Genomic DNA, 17,218 nt, shown 5'->3' with positions numbered 1-17,218 from the left:
ACCTCAAAAATGATGAAAAACAGCGTGCTATAATGTGCCGTATAGCATGGGCTATAGCCCATGGTCAAAAATGATGAAAAACGAGGTTACATTTTTTTTTTCAAATTTTCAAAAAACGATGGGCTATAACCCATGTTTTTTTTTTTTTTTCATTTTTTTCAAAACCTCAAAAATGATGAAAAACAGCGTGCTATAATATGCCGTATAGTATGGGCTATAGCCCATGGTCAAAAATGATGAAAAACGCGGTTACATTTTTTTTTTTCAAATTTTCAAAAAACGATGGGCTATAACCCATGTTTATTTTTTTTTTCATTTTTTTCAAAACCTCAAAAATGATGAAAAACAGCGTGCTATAATATGCCGTATAGCATGGGCTATAGCCCATGGTCAAAAATGATGAAAAACGAGGTTACATTTTTTTTTTTTTTTTTTCAAAAAACGATGGGCTATAACCCATGTTTTTTTTTTTTTTTTTTTTTTTAAACCTCAAAAATGATGAAAAACGGCGTGCTATAATATGCCGTATAGCATGGTCTATAGCCCATGTTCAGAAATGATGAAAAATGGGTTTTTTTTAATTCAAAAAACGATGGGCTATAACCCATGTTTTTTTTTTTTTTCATTTTTTTCAAAACCTCAAAAATGATGAAAAACAGCGTGCTATAATATGCCGTATAGTATGGGCTATAGCCCATGGTCAAAAATGATGAAAAACGCGGTTACATTTTTTTTTTTCAAATTTTCAAAAAACGATGGGCTATAAACCATGTTTATTTTTTTTTCCATTTTTTTCAAAACCTCAAAAATGATGAAAAACAGCGTGCTATAATATGCCGTATAGTATGGGCTATAGCCCATGGTCAAAAATGATGAAAAACGCGGTTACATTTTTTTTCAAATTTTCAAAAAACGATGGGCTATATGTGTGATAATGATGCGTGCTATAATATGCCGTATAGCATGGGCTATAGCCCATGTTCAGAAATGATGAAAAACGATGTTACATTTTTTTTTCAAATTTTCAAAAAACGATGGGCTATAACCCATGTTTTTTTTTTTTTTTCATTTTTTTCAAAACCTCAAAAATGATGAAAAACGGCGTGCAATAATATGCCGTATAGTATGGGCTATAGCCCATGGTCAAAAATGATGAAAAACGCGGTTACATTTTTTTTTTTCAAATTTTCAAAAAACGATGGGCTATAACCCATGTTTATTTTTTTTTCCATTTTTTTCAAAACCTCAAAAATGATGAAAAACAGCGTGCTATAATATGCCGTATAGCATGGGCTATAGCCCATGGTCAAAAATGATGAAAAACGAGGTTACATTATTTTTATTTTTTTTCAAAAAACGATGGGCTATAACCCATGTTTTTTTTTTGTTTTTTTTCAAAACCTCAAAAATGATGAAAAACGGCGTGCTATAATATGCCGTATAGCATGGTCTATAGCCCATGTTCAGAAATGATGAAAAACGAGTTTCTTTTTTTTTTTAATTCAAAAAACGATGGGCTATAACCCATGTTTTTTTTTTTTTTCATTTTTTTCAAAACCTCAAAAATGATGAAAAACAGCGTGCTATAATATGCCGTATAGTATGGGCTATAGCCCATGGTCAAAAATGATGAAAAACGCGGTTAATTTTTTTTTTCAAATTTTCAAAAAACGATGGGCTATAACCCATGTTTTGTTTTTTTTTCATTTTTTTCAAAACCTCAAAAATGATGAAAAACGGCGTGCAATAATATGCCGTATAGTATGGGCTATAGCCCATGGTCAGAAATGATGAAAAACGAGGTTAATTATTTTTTTCAAATTTTCAAAAAACGATGGGCTATAACCCATGTTTTTTTTTTTTCATTTATTTCAAAACCTCAAAAATGATGAAAAACGGCGTGCTATAATATGCCGTATAGCATGGTCTATAGCCCATGTTCAGAAATGATGAAAAACGAGGTTATTTTTTTTTTCAAAAATTCAAAAAACGATGGGCTATAACCCATGGTTTTTTTTTTTTCATTTTTTTTAAACCTCAAAAATGATGAAAAACAGCGTGCTATAATATGCCGTATAGTATGGGCTATAGCCCATGGTCAAAAATGATGAAAAACGCGGTTACATTTTTTTTCAAATTTTCTAAAAACGATGGGCTATAACCCATGTTTTTTTTTTTTTTTCATTTTTTTCAAAACCTCAAAAATGATGAAAAACAGCGTGCTATAATATGCCGTATAGTATGGGCTATAGCCCATGGTCAAAAATGATGAAAAACGCGGTTACATTTTTTTTTTTCAAATTTTCAAAAAACGATGGGCTATAACCCATGTTTATTTTTTTTTTCATTTTTTTCAAAACCTCAAAAATGATGAAAAACAGCGTGCTATAATATGCCGTATAGCATGGGCTATAGCCCATGGTCAAAAATGATGAAAAACGAGGTTAATTATTTTTTTCAAATTTTCAAAAAACGATGGGCTATAACCCATGTTTTTTTTTTTCATTTTTTTCAAAACCTCAAAAATGATGAAAAACGGCGTGCTATAATATGCCGTATAGCATGGTCTATAGCCCATGTTCAGAAATGATGAAAAACGAGGTTATTTTTTTTTTCAAAAATTCAAAAAACGATGGGCTATAACCCATGTTTTTTTTTTTTTTCATTTTTTTTCAAACCTCAAAAATGATGAAAAACAGCGTGCTATAATATGCCGTATAGTATGGGCTATAGCCCATGGTCAAAAATGATGAAAAACGCGGTTACATTTTTTTTCAAATTTTCTAAAAACGATGGGCTATAACCCATGTTTTTTTTTTTTTTCATTTTTTTCAAAACCTCAAAAATGATGAAAAACAGCGTGCTATAATGTGCCGTATAGCATGGGCTATAGCCCATGGTCAAAAATGATGAAAAACGAGGTTACATTTTATTTTTCAAATTTTCAAAAAACGATGGGCTATAACCCATGTTTTTTTTTTTTTTTCATTTTTTTCAAAACCTCAAAAATGATGAAAAACAGCGTGCTATAATATGCCGTATAGTATGGGCTATAGCCCATGGTCAAAAATGATGAAAAACGCGGTTACATTTTTTTTTTTCAAATTTTCAAAAAACGATGGGCTATAAACCATGTTTATTTTTTTTTCCATTTTTTTCAAAACCTCAAAAATGATGAAAAACAGCGTGCTATAATATGCCGTATAGCATGGGCTATAGCCCATGGTCAAAAATGATGAAAAACGAGGTTACATTTTTTTCTTTTTTTTTTTCAAAAAACGATGGGCTATAACCCATGTTTTTTTTTTTTTTTTTTTTCAAAACCTCAAAAATGATGAAAAACGGCGTGCTATAATATGCCGTATAGCATGGTCTATAGCCCATGTTCAGAAATGATGAAATTTTTTTTTTTTTTTTTTTAATTCAAAAAACGATGGGCTATAACCCATGTTTTTTTTTTTTTTCATTTTTTTTAAACCTCAAAAATGATGAAAAACAGCGTGCTATAATATGCCGTATAGTATGGGCTATAGCCCATGGTCAAAAATGATGAAAAACGCGGTTACATTTTTTTTTAAATTTTCTAAAAACGATGGGCTATAACCCATGTTTTTTTTTTTTTTCATTTTTTTCAAAACCTCAAAAATGATGAAAAACAGCGTGCTATAATGTGCCGTATAGCATGGGCTATAGCCCATGGTCAAAAATGATGAAAAACGAGGTTACATTTTATTTTTCAAATTTTCAAAAAACGATGGGCTATAACCCATGTTTTTTTTTTTTTTCATTTTTTTCAAAACCTCAAAAATGATGAAAAACAGCGTGCTATAATATGCCGTATAGTATGGGCTATAGCCCATGGTCAAAAATGATGAAAAACGCGGTTACATTTTTTTTTTTCAAATTTTCAAAAAACGATGGGCTATAACCCATGTTTATTATTTTTTTCATTTTTTTCAAAACCTCAAAAATGATGAAAAACAGCGTGCTATAATATGCCGTATAGCATGGGCTATAGCCCATGGTCAAAAATGATGAAAAACGAGGTTAATTATTTTTTTCAAATTTTCAAAAAACGATGGGCTATAACCCATGTTTTTTTTTTTTCATTTTTTTCAAAACCTCAAAAATGATGAAAAACGGCGTGCTATAATATGCCGTATAGCATGGTCTATAGCCCATGTTCAGAAATGATGAAAAACGAGGTTATTTTTTTTTTCAAAAATTCAAAAAACGATGGGCTATAACCCATGTTTTTTTTTTTTTTCATTTTTTTTAAACCTCAAAAATGATGAAAAACAGCGTGCTATAATATGCCGTATAGTATGGGCTATAGCCCATGGTCAAAAATGATGAAAAACGCGGTTACATTTTTTTTCAAATTTTCTAAAAACGATGGGCTATAACCCATGTTTTTTTTTTTTTTCATTTTTTTCAAAACCTCAAAAATGATGAAAAACAGCGTGCTATAATGTGCCGTATAGCATGGGCTATAGCCCATGGTCAAAAATGATGAAAAACGAGGTTACATTTTTTTTTTCAAATTTTCAAAAAACGATGGGCTATAACCCATGTTTTTTTTTTTTTTTCATTTTTTTCAAAACCTCAAAAATGATGAAAAACAGCGTGCTATAATATGCCGTATAGTATGGGCTATAGCCCATGGTCAAAAATGATGAAAAACGAGGTTACATTTTTTTTTTTTTTTTTTCAAAAAACGATGGGCTATAACCCATGTTTTTTTTTTTTTTTTTTTTTTTAAACCTCAAAAATGATGAAAAACGGCGTGCTATAATATGCCGTATAGCATGGTCTATAGCCCATGTTCAGAAATGATGAAAAATGGGTTTTTTTTAATTCAAAAAACGATGGGCTATAACCCATGTTTTTTTTTTTTTTCATTTTTTTCAAAACCTCAAAAATGATGAAAAACAGCGTGCTATAATATGCCGTATAGTATGGGCTATAGCCCATGGTCAAAAATGATGAAAAACGCGGTTACATTTTTTTTTCAAATTTTCAAAAAACGATGGGCTATAACCCATGTTTTGTTTTTTTTTCATTTTTTTCAAAACCTCAAAAATGATGAAAAACGGCGTGCAATAATATGCCGTATAGTATGGGCTATAGCCCATGGTCAGAAATGATGAAAAACGAGGTTAATTATTTTTTTCAAATTTTCAAAAAACGATGGGCTATAACCCATGTTTTTTTTTTTTCATTTTTTTCAAAACCTCAAAAATGATGAAAAACGGCGTGCTATAATATGCCGTATAGCATGGTCTATAGCCCATGTTCAGAAATGATGAAAAACGAGGTTATTATTTTTTTTTTTAATTCAAAAAACGATGGGCTATAACCCATGTTTATTTTTTATTTCATTTTTTTTCAAACCTCAAAAATGATGAAAAACAGCGTGCTATAATATGCCGTATAGTATGGGCTATAGCCCATGGTCAAAAATGATGAAAAACGCGGTTACATTTTTTTTCAAATTTTCTAAAAACGATGGGCTATAACCCATGTTTTTTTTTTTTTTCATTTTTTTTCAAACCTCAAAAATGATGAAAAACAGCGTGCTATAATATGCCGTATAGTATGGGCTATAGCCCATGGTCAAAAATGATGAAAAACGCGGTTACATTTTTTTTCAAATTTTCTAAAAACGATGGGCTATAACCCATGTTTTTTTTTTTTTTCATTTTTTTCAAAACCTCAAAAATGATGAAAAACAGCGTGCTATAATGTGCCGTATAGCATGGGCTATAGCCCATGGTCAAAAATGATGAAAAACGAGGTTACATTTTATTTTTCAAATTTTCAAAAAACGATGGGCTATAACCCATGTTTTTTTTTTTTTTTCATTTTTTTCAAAACCTCAAAAATGATGAAAAACAGCGTGCTATAATATGCCGTATAGTATGGGCTATAGCCCATGGTCAAAAATGATGAAAAACGCGGTTACATTTTTTTTTTTCAAATTTTCAAAAAACGATGGGCTATAAACCATGTTTATTTTTTTTTCCATTTTTTTCAAAACCTCAAAAATGATGAAAAACAGCGTGCTATAATATGCCGTATAGCATGGGCTATAGCCCATGGTCAAAAATGATGAAAAACGCGGTTACATTTTTTTTTAAATTTTCTAAAAACGATGGGCTATAACCCATGTTTTTTTTTTTTTTCATTTTTTTCAAAACCTCAAAAATGATGAAAAACAGCGTGCTATAATGTGCCGTATAGCATGGGCTATAGCCCATGGTCAAAAATGATGAAAAACGAGGTTACATTTTATTTTTCAAATTTTCAAAAAACGATGGGCTATAACCCATGTTTTTTTTTTTTTTCATTTTTTTCAAAACCTCAAAAATGATGAAAAACAGCGTGCTATAATATGCCGTATAGTATGGGCTATAGCCCATGGTCAAAAATGATGAAAAACACGGTTACATTTTTTTTTTCAAATTTTCAAAAAACGATGGGCTATAACCCATGTTTATTATTTTTTTCATTTTTTTCAAAACCTCAAAAATGATGAAAAACAGCGTGCTATAATATGCCGTATAGCATGGGCTATAGCCCATGGTCAAAAATGATGAAAAACGAGGTTAATTATTTTTTTCAAATTTTCAAAAAACGATGGGCTATAACCCATGTTTTTTTTTTTTCATTTTTTTCAAAACCTCAAAAATGATGAAAAACGGCGTGCTATAATATGCCGTATAGCATGGTCTATAGCCCATGTTCAGAAATGATGAAAAACGAGGTTATTTTTTTTTTCAAAAATTCAAAAAACGATGGGCTATAACCCATGTTTTTTTTTTTTTTCATTTTTTTTAAACCTCAAAAATGATGAAAAACAGCGTGCTATAATATGCCGTATAGTATGGGCTATAGCCCATGGTCAAAAATGATGAAAAACGCGGTTACATTTTTTTTCAAATTTTCTAAAAACGATGGGCTATAACCCATGTTTTTTTTTTTTTTCATTTTTTTCAAAACCTCAAAAATGATGAAAAACAGCGTGCTATAATGTGCCGTATAGCATGGGCTATAGCCCATGGTCAAAAATGATGAAAAACGAGGTTACATTTTTTTTTTCAAATTTTCAAAAAACGATGGGCTATAACCCATGTTTTTTTTTTTTTTTCATTTTTTTCAAAACCTCAAAAATGATGAAAAACAGCGTGCTATAATATGCCGTATAGTATGGGCTATAGCCCATGGTCAAAAATTATGAAAAACGCGGTTACATTTTTTTTTTTCAAATTTTCAAAAAACGATGGGCTATAACCCATGTTTATTTTTTTTTTCATTTTTTTCAAAACCTCAAAAATGATGAAAAACAGCGTGCTATAATATGCCGTATAGCATGGGCTATAGCCCATGGTCAAAAATGATGAAAAACGAGGTTACATTTTTTTTTTTTTTTTTTCAAAAAACGATGGGCTATAACCCATGTTTTTTTTTTTTTTTTTTTTTCAAAACCTCAAAAATGATGAAAAACGGCGTGCTATAATATGCCGTATAGCATGGTCTATAGCCCATGTTCAGAAATGATGAAAAATGGGTTTTTTTTTTTTTTTAATTCAAAAAACGATGGGCTATAACCCATGTTTTTTTTTTTTTTCATTTTTTTCAAAACCTCAAAAATGATGAAAAACAGCGTGCTATAATATGCCGTATAGTATGGGCTATAGCCCATGGTCAAAAATGATGAAAAACGCGGTTACATTTTTTTTTCAAATTTTCAAAAAACGATGGGCTATAACCCATGTTTTGTTTTTTTTTCATTTTTTTCAAAACCTCAAAAATGATGAAAAACGGCGTGCAATAATATGCCGTATAGTATGGGCTATAGCCCATGGTCAGAAATGATGAAAAACGAGGTTAATTATTTTTTTCAAATTTTCAAAAAACGATGGGCTATAACCCATGTTTTTTTTTTTTCATTTTTTTCAAAACCTCAAAAATGATGAAAAACGGCGTGCTATAATATGCCGTATAGCATGGTCTATAGCCCATGTTCAGAAATGATGAAAAACGAGGTTATTTTTTTTTTTTTAAATTCAAAAAACGATGGGCTATAACCCATGTTTATTTTTTATTTTTAATTTTCAAAACCTCAAAAATGATGAAAAACGGCGTGCTATAATATGCCGTATAGCATGGGCTATAGCCCATGGTCAAAAATGATGAAAAACGCGGTTACATTTTTTTTTTCAAATTTTCAAAAAACGATGGGCTATAACCCATGTTTTTATTTTTTTTCATTTTTTTCAAAACCTCAAAAATGATGAAAATGGCGTGCTATAATATGCCGTATAGCATGGGCTATAGCCCATTGTCAAAAATGATGAAAAACGAGGTTAATTTTTTTTTTCAAATTTTCAAAAAACGATGGGCTATAACCCATGTTTTTATTTTTTTCATTTTTTTCAAAACCTCAAAAATGATGAAAAACGGTGTGCTATAATATGCCGTATAGCATGGGCTATAGCCCATGGTCAAAAATTATGAAAAACGAGGTTACATTTTCTTTTCAAATTTTCAAAAAACGATGGGCTATAACCCATGTTTATTTTTTTTTCATTTTTTTCAAAACCTCAAAAATGATGAAAAACGGCGTGCTATAATATGCCGTATAGTATGGGCTATAGCCCATGGTCAGAAATGATGAAAAACGAGGTTAATTCTTTTTTTCAAATTTTCAAAAAACGATGGGCTATAACCCATGTTTTTTTTCCCATTTTTTTCAAAACCTCAAAAATGATGAAAAACGGCGTGCTATAATATGCCGTAGGTATAGCATGGTCTATAGCCCATGTTCAGAAATGATGAAAAACGAGGTTATTTTTTTTTTCAAAAATTCAAAAAACGATGGGCTATAACCCATGTTTTGTTTTTTTTTCATTTTTTTTAAACCTCAAAAATGATGAAAAACAGCGTGCTATAATATGCCGTATAGTATGGGCTATAGCCCATGGTCAAAAATGATGAAAAACGCGGTTACATTTTTTTTCAAATTTTCAAAAAACGATGGGCTATATGTGTGATAATGATGCGTGCTATAATATGCCGTATAGCATGGGCTATAGCCCATGTTCAGAAATGATGAAAAACGATGTTACATTTTTTTTTCAAATTTTCAAAAAACGATGGGCTATAACCCATGTTTTTTTTTTTTTTTCATTTTTTTCAAAACCTCAAAAATGATGAAAAACGGCGTGCAATAATATGCCGTATAGTATGGGCTATAGCCCATGGTCAAAAATGATGAAAAACGCGGTTACATTTTTTTTTTTCAAATTTTCAAAAAACGATGGGCTATAACCCATGTTTATTTTATTTTTCATTTTTTTCAAAACCTCAAAAATGATGAAAAACAGCGTGCTATAATATGCCGTATAGCATGGGCATAGCCCATGGTCAAAAATGATGAAAAACGAGGTTACATTTTTTTTTTTTTTTTTTCAAAAAACGATGGGCTACAACCCATGTTTTTTTTTTTTTTTTTTTTTCAAAACCTCAAAAATTATGAAAAACGGCGTGCTATAATATGCCGTATAGCATGGTCTATAGCCCATGTTCAGAAATGATGAAAAACGAGTTTTTTTTTTTTTTTTTTCAAAAAACGATGGGCTATAACCCATGTTTTTTTTTTTTTTCATTTTTTTCAAAACCTCAAAAATGATGAAAAACAGCGTGCTATAATATGCCGTATAGTATGGGCTATAGCCCATGGTCAAAAATGATGAAAAACGCGGTTACATTTTTTTTTCAAATTTTCAAAAAACGATGGGCTATAACCCATGTTTTGTTTTTTTTTCATTTTTTTCAAAACCTCAAAAATTATGAAAAACGGCGTGCAATAATATGCCGTATAGTATGGGCTATAGCCCATGGTCAGAAATGATGAAAAACGAGGTTAATTATTTTTTTCAAATTTTCAAAAAACGATGGGCTATAACCCATGTTTTTTTTTTTTCATTTTTTTCAAAACCTCAAAAATGATGAAAAACGGCGTGCTATAATATGCCGTATAGCATGGTCTATAGCCCATGTTCAGAAATGATGAAAAACGAGGTTATTTTTTTTTTCAAAAATTCAAAAAACGATGGGCTATAACCCATGTTTTTTTTTTTTTTTTTTTTTTTAAACCTCAAAAATGATGAAAAACAGCGTGCTATAATATGCCGTATAGTATGGGCTATAGCCCATGGTCAAAAATGATGAAAAACGCGGTTACATTTTTTTTCAAATTTTCAAAAAACGATGGGCTATAACCCATGTTTTTTTTTTTTTCATTTTTTTCAAATCCTCAAAAATGATGAAAAACGGCGTGCTATAATATGCCGTAAAGTATGGGCTATTAGACGAGCGTCTAAAAATGGGATAAAAACGTCTAAAAATAGACGTCTAAAACACGTCTATTGTTAGACGTGTTTTAGACGTCTATTTTTAGACGTTTTTTATCCCATTTTTGACCATGGGCTATAGCCCATACTGTACGGCATACTATAGCAAGCCGTTTTTCATCATTTTCATCATCTAAAAACGTCTAAAAATAGACGTCTAAAAAACGTCTAAAAATAGACGTCTAAAACACGTCTATTTTTGATATATTTTTTTTTTGCGGCTTACGCCTTTTTATTGTTTTTTTTGAAGGGACAGACAGTAGGCTGACAGGAAACGGGAGAGAGATGGGGGAAGACATGCAGTAAAGGCCGTGTCGGGCTCGGGAGTCGAACCCGCGGCACACTGCGACTGGATTACCAGTCGGGTGCCCAGACGGTTACGCCACCGCCTGGGTTTTTCATCATTTTTGAGGATTTGAAAAGAATGGAAAAAAAAGAACGATGGGTTATAGCCCATCGTTTTTTTTATTTTTTTATTTTTTTTTAATCCTGGTTTTTCATCATTTTGGACCATGGGCTATATCCCATATCATACGCATACGGCATACTATAGCACACCGTTTTTCATCATTTTTGAGGATTTGAAAAAAAAAAAAAAAAAAAAACGATGGGTTATAGCCCATCGTTTTTAGATTTTTAGATAATTTTTATTCCTCGTTTTTCATCATTTTTGAACCATCCCACTGAGCAATAGCCGTAGACGTGCGTCTAAAAATGGGATAAAAAACGTCTAAAAATAGACGTCTAAAAACGTCTAAAAATAGACGTCTAAAAAACGTCAAAAAATAGACGTCTAAAACACGTCTATTTTTAGACGTGTTTTAGACGGGTTTTTTTAGACGTTTTTTTCCCATTTTTAGACACTCGTCTAATAGCCCATATCGCACGGCATACTGTAGCACGCCGTTTTTCATCATTTTTGAGGATTTGAAAAGAATGGAAAAAAAAGAACGATGGGTTATAGCCCATTTTTTATTTTATTTTTAATCCTGGTTTTTCATCATTTTTGACCATGGGCTATATCCCATACCGTACGGCATACTATAGAACGCCGTTTTTCATCATTTTTGAGGATTTGAAAAAAATCATTTTTGAGGATTTTTAAAAATTTCAAAAAACGATGGGTTATAGCCCATGGTTTTTTTTATTTTTGTTTTTGAGGATTTGAAAAGAATGAAAAAAAAAAACTGATGGGTTATAGCCCATCGTTTTTTGAATTTTAGAAAAAAAAAATATCCTCGTTTTTCATAATTTTTGACCATGGGCTAAAGCCCATACCGTACGGCATACTATAGCACGCCGTTTTTCATCATTTTTGAGGATTAAAAAAAAAATCAATTCATCCTAGTTTTTCATCATTTTGACCATGGGCTATAGCCCATACCGTACGGCATACTATAGAACGCCGTTTTTCATCATTTTTTAGGATTTGAAAAAAAAAAAACGATGGGTTATAGCCCATCGTTTTTAGATCTTTTTTTTTTTTCTTTTTTAATCCTCGTTTTTCATCATTTTTGACCATCCCACTGAGCAATAGCCGGCTATTAGACGTGCGTCTAAAAATTGGATAAAAAAACGTGTAAAAATAGACGTCTAAAAAACGTCTAAAAATTGACTATTTTTAGACGTTTTTTATCCCATTTTTAGACGCTCGTCTAATAGCCCATATCGTACGGCATACTATAGCACGCCGTTTTTCATCATTTTTGAGGATTTGAAAAAAATGAAAAAATGAAAAAAACGATGGGTTATAGCCCATCGTTTTTTGAATTTATGAAAAAGAAATATCCTCGTTTTTCATCATTTTTGACCATGGGCTATAGCCCATATCGTACGGCATACTATAGCACGCCGTTTTTCATCATTTTTGAAAAAGAAATTAAAAAATGAAAAAAACGATGCGATAATTTTCTCGTAAGAATTATACAATGGAGGTCAATGGGCAGCTTGACTGTATTTGTGTCACTTAAAAGGCTGTAGTTCACATTCTGTATGTCTCTGTGCTTTGGTGGTCCCATACATTGTCTATGGGAGGTGCGTGCGTGCTCTTGCGAGAGCTGTGTAAAGGCCAGCCAATTGCACAAATAGCAGACCTACAAGCTCACAAGGTATCGCAGGGCAACTCATTGAGATCTTGTAACTTTAATGTCAAGCCCTGTAATTAAGCCCTTATATGTCTCAGCTGTGGAAGTAAAAAGAGTTCTACTACTTGCCAGCACTATGACTGGGAGATTTCAATGGTCCTGAATGGGGGAAACTATGCCCGAACAAATTGCTCTATCGCAAAAAGTAAAAGTCGAATGCAAATATATTTTTCGCTGTGAGTGGCCTGAGATATTGAGGTACACCATGTGCGATTGTGGTGTTGGTACAATCGAAAATGTGGTTATAAGAGAGAGTTAAGAATTGTCATCGCAATAATTTCCTCGTAAGAATTATACAATGTAGGTCAATGAGCAGCTTGACTGTATTTGTGTCACTTAAAAGGTCGTAGTTCACATTCTGTATGTCTCTGTGCTTTGGTGGTCACATTGTGTGGCTACAAAATGACCAAAGAACATGCGTGTAAAATTAATATTTTGGCCGGGACGACAATTTGTTTGGTACATTTTCAAGGAAAGAATTTCAGTTTCCATACTCTAGTCAAAGAAGCCCCGCACTCTAAGTTGGCACTAATTAGGCGAAACCGCCTGCGATTGAACTGCGATTTCGGAAAAAACGTTTAACGTATTCGAATACGGTTTGAACCACGAAAAGGTCCAGAGTCGTGTGAGCTTTCTAAAGTTTAAATCACGTTTCTACGAGGCTTTCTATGAGGCTGCAAAAGTGAGGTTGATTTAGAGATAAATCCCATACATTGTCAATGGGAGGAAAAAACTATAAATAAAGTTAGATATTTTAAAAAGTATAAACTTTTTCAAAACAACTTTTTCACCAATGAAAGTTCAAAGATAGATGAACATTATAAAGTTTGAATGAAGTTTCAAAGTGAAAGTATGACGGAGTAATAAGAGCTCAAAAAAGTTAACTGTGAAAAATGGGACCTTTCTTCCATTGACTCTCATTATAAAGAATGTAAAAAAAAGTTAAAAAAGTTAAAATGTATAAAAAGTACAACACTTTGTAAAAAATCAAATGCAAGCATAAATAACTGCAAAGAGCTGAACAGTTTGAAGTTTGAACTAAATTTCTAGCATAAAGTATGTGGAAGTAGTTAGGTGCCAAAAAAACGGCGGAATAAATAAATAAATATAAACTGGCTGTATCAATACAACCACATCAATTTGTGGGCTGTGGCGAGCCCACAAATATAAACTGACAATAACTAGTGTGTGCTAATAACTCAGAAACTATAAAACATTTCAAAGTAAAACGTTCCAGCATGTGTCTCCACAGTAAGCTGAATAATAAAAAGTGTGAATGGAGTTTCTAGGTCAAAGTGATTTTTGACGTGCCAATGTTTGCCATTGAGCCCCATTGTAAATTTGAAAGCACTATATTTATAAAACTACGACACATTTCAAAGATTCCTTTTCAGGCAAACATGCAGTGGCGGCCTTATATATGTTTCAATCGTTTCAATTGAAACGGGCCTCGAGTCTCCAGGGGCCTCCCCCTTTTTTTTTTTTTTTTTTTGAAAAAATAAATAGTAGTAGTAGTAATAAGTATAGTGTGTTGTTTTGTTGTAATTGTTCCCACTTCCCAGTGTGTGCACTCACTGCACTAGCAGCGCTGACAGTTGCGATTGCTTCATTGTATAGCCAATGCTGCATTCCAGTTATACCTTAAAGTAAAAAAATGTTTAATCAAGCAAGCTGCTTTTGTGTATTTTCTACTTGGCTGTGTATGCTGTTCATGCTTTGAAGTCCGATAACACACACTGACAAAAAAAAAAAAAAAAAAAACGGTTAAAATTTTTAAAGTTTTTAATTTTAATTATTAATTATTAAATTATGACGTCATGAACGGGGCCTCCCGATCCTTAAGGCCGCCCCTGCAAACATGTCCACCGTAAGATGAACCTAAGTAGGCTAGAATGGGGTTGCTAGGTGTAAGTATGTAGGACTAGTAGCATGTTAAAGTTTGTGCTATTGCCATAGAGAATGCATTGGGCATTTAAGTTAAATAACTCAGAAACTATAAAACATTTCAAAGTAAAAAGTTCCAGCATGTGTCTCCACAGTAAGCTGAATAATAAAAAGTGTGAATGGAGTTTCTAGGTGAAAGTACTTTTTTTGACGTGCCAATATCTGCCATTGAGCCCCATTGTAAATGTCTCAAATTTGAAGGCACTATATTTCTAGATTCCTTTTCAGGCAAACATGTCCACCGTAAGATGAACCTAAATAGGTTTGAATGGGGTGTCTATAGGTGTAAGTATGTAGGACTAGTAGTATGACAAAGTAAAAATGTAATGCAAGATTTATTACTTTATTACAACAGGGCAAGCCTTAATGCCAAGTCCTGCATTCATTGTTAACTGTTAAATGTAATTTAATAATTTGTTAACTGATTAATGATTAATTCTTAACATCCTTAATTCAGGTAAGACTAGAGTAGTTATATAGATACGGTAGGTTTCCTTGTATTGCTATTCTTCACAAATGAGTTAGGTAAGCAGTGTTGGGGGGGGGGGGCAGTTTTTGTCCTCCATAGTTGTTTTGAGCTAGTAGTGCAAAATCAGTAGGCATTTAAACCCACTATGAAATCCAGAAGTTTAAGTCACACTGGGGGCGACTGTGGCTCATGAGGTAGAGCAGGTCGTCCAATGATCCATGGGTCGGCGGTTCGAATCCCAGCTCCTCCTGTCTACATGTCGAAGTGTCCTTGGGCAAGACACTGAACCCCAAATTGCTCCCGATGTGCTGGTTGGTACCTTGCATGGCTTCCGCCGCAATCGGTGTATGAATGTGTGTGTGAATGGGTGAATGTAATGCACAATCTATGTAAAGCGCCTTGGATAAAGGCGCTATATAAATGCACCATTTATACTGTGTAACATTTATTTTTATAGTCTTTATCATTTTTGAGACACTCATAACAACAGTGTGTTCATGTAGAACGGTTATTGTGGAAAAACATACCAATGAAAGATTAGATTAAAAGCAACTTTTGTTTAATTGAAAAGGTTACACGCCTTATGCCTATAAACCTTAAACAAAGCACTCAGAGTTATGAAACTCACCAGGGACACGTTTGAGAATGAATTGAAAACATTTAGTTTTTATTCCTTTTTCTTTTGTTTTTAATCCTTTTTTTGCACTTTGTAGTGTGGCGTCAGTTGCTAAAAAAAAGTTGGGGAGAGGAGAGGGAGGAATTTATGCCATCTCTGTAGCCAGTCCAGAAGTTAAAAATCACATTTCATGCCGGGTTTCACCACCTTTTCAATCCCGCTCCTCCACTGAAGAAAAACAGTCTTTATTCACACATCATCCCTCATTCTCCGATACTCTGTTAAAACCCTATCTCTCTCTCTCTCTCTCTCTACTGCGAGAGTGAGATCTAGCCAACACCAACTCGGAAAGCCCTATATACTTAGTCGACGGGAGTTCCCCTGGGCTGTATGCTCGGGCCCTCCTTTTTTCGCTACAGCGCTTAAATTATCATCGGCGAAAATAGACGATGGAATTTGTTCATCAGCTATTTTCCGCCAAATGTTGCCCCCCCACCCAGACTAGGGGTTCTTAAAAAATGCATTAGAACTACTTTTGTAGTGGGGGGAGGGGGGATGTGATGAGCATGGGTGTGACGTTTAGAGGGTGGGTGTGAGGTGGGGGAGCGTTATTCTGGTTAGGACTCCAACTAGAAGGGGTCCTCGGAGACTCGCGAAAAGACTCCTTAGTGGTGCTGAGGGGGTCCCCAGGCCAGAGGGGTGGCCCCTGTGGTTAGCCTGGGTGGAGGTGATGGGCGATCCTCCTCCCCCAGGAGAGGCTCAGTTTCCGGCGGGGTGGAAGGACAGCTGCTGGCTGGGGTGAGCCTGCACCTGGAGAGCTGCAAGAATACACAACAAACACAACGTTATACTGAGGGCTGTGGGGAAGAAAACTTCAATTCAAATCGCGATTCAAAATCCCAATCCCAATTTCCCCCAAAATAAATTGAAAAAGGGGGGTTGTTGGTTAAAGTTACAGGTGATTACCGGTATATCATATATTTTTTGTTTCCTACATAATAATAATGGTTTACATTTTTATATTGCTTTTCTATACACTACGTGCCTACTCAAAGCACTTTCAACGGTCCATTAATCCATACATTGGGATTCATACATACATTTATTATGAATATTATGAATTATTAAAAAAAATAAACTCAAAGATTTCCCCCCCAAATGAGTTAATGAATATGGTAAAAAAAAAAAAAATCTAAGAAATGCCATTAATTAGAAAACAAATGTTTAATATGTAGTGAAAATAGCTGAGCTTGTAGACCTACTATTTTCACTAGTTTGGGTCCCAGGGAGACATTTCTTTTCTTTCCCCATTTGTGTATAGAGCGTCGCAGTCCCTCCCCCTTTCACAACAACGAGTGGCCCAGGAAATTAATCTCAATGCATTTTCCTCATAGACATTTCAGAAAGTATTTATTTAAAGACCTTTTACGCCGCGGACAAAGCCAACTCTTGTCGTGACAAATCATGAAAACAAACAAAAAAATTCGGGCCAAACACGACAAGAGTTGGCTTCGTACGAAGCTTAAAAGGTCTTTAAATAAATACTTTCTGAAATGTCTATGAGGAAAATGCATTGAGATTCATTTCCTGGGCCACTCGTTGTTCTGAAAGGGGGAGGGACTGCGAC

The 17,218-nt window shown here is 33.3% G+C and overlaps 1 protein-coding gene across 3 annotated transcripts in view; it reads right to left on the bottom strand.

The window, feature by feature from the left end:
* Positions 1 to 15,523: 15,523 nt before the first annotated feature.
* atxn2l (ataxin 2-like) overlaps positions 15,524 to 17,218 on the bottom strand; it is a 35,506-nt gene continuing 33,811 nt past the window's right edge. For all 3 annotated transcript variants that reach the window (XM_083779315.1, XM_083779314.1, XM_083779316.1), the window contains exon 24: positions 15,524 to 16,409. In XM_083779315.1, the coding sequence (XP_083635441.1) occupies positions 16,351 to 16,409 (59 nt within the window). In that variant the 3' untranslated portion in view covers positions 15,524 to 16,350. The remainder of the gene's footprint in view (positions 16,410 to 17,218) is intronic.

This window comes from Protomyctophum parallelum (genome assembly GCF_964188405.1).
Source record: "Protomyctophum parallelum genome assembly, chromosome: 13".
NCBI classification, from domain to species: domain Eukaryota; kingdom Metazoa; phylum Chordata; class Actinopteri; order Myctophiformes; family Myctophidae; genus Protomyctophum; species Protomyctophum parallelum.
Note: the sequence above shows the minus strand (reverse complement) of the source record. Positions and strands in the feature narration are given on the sequence as shown.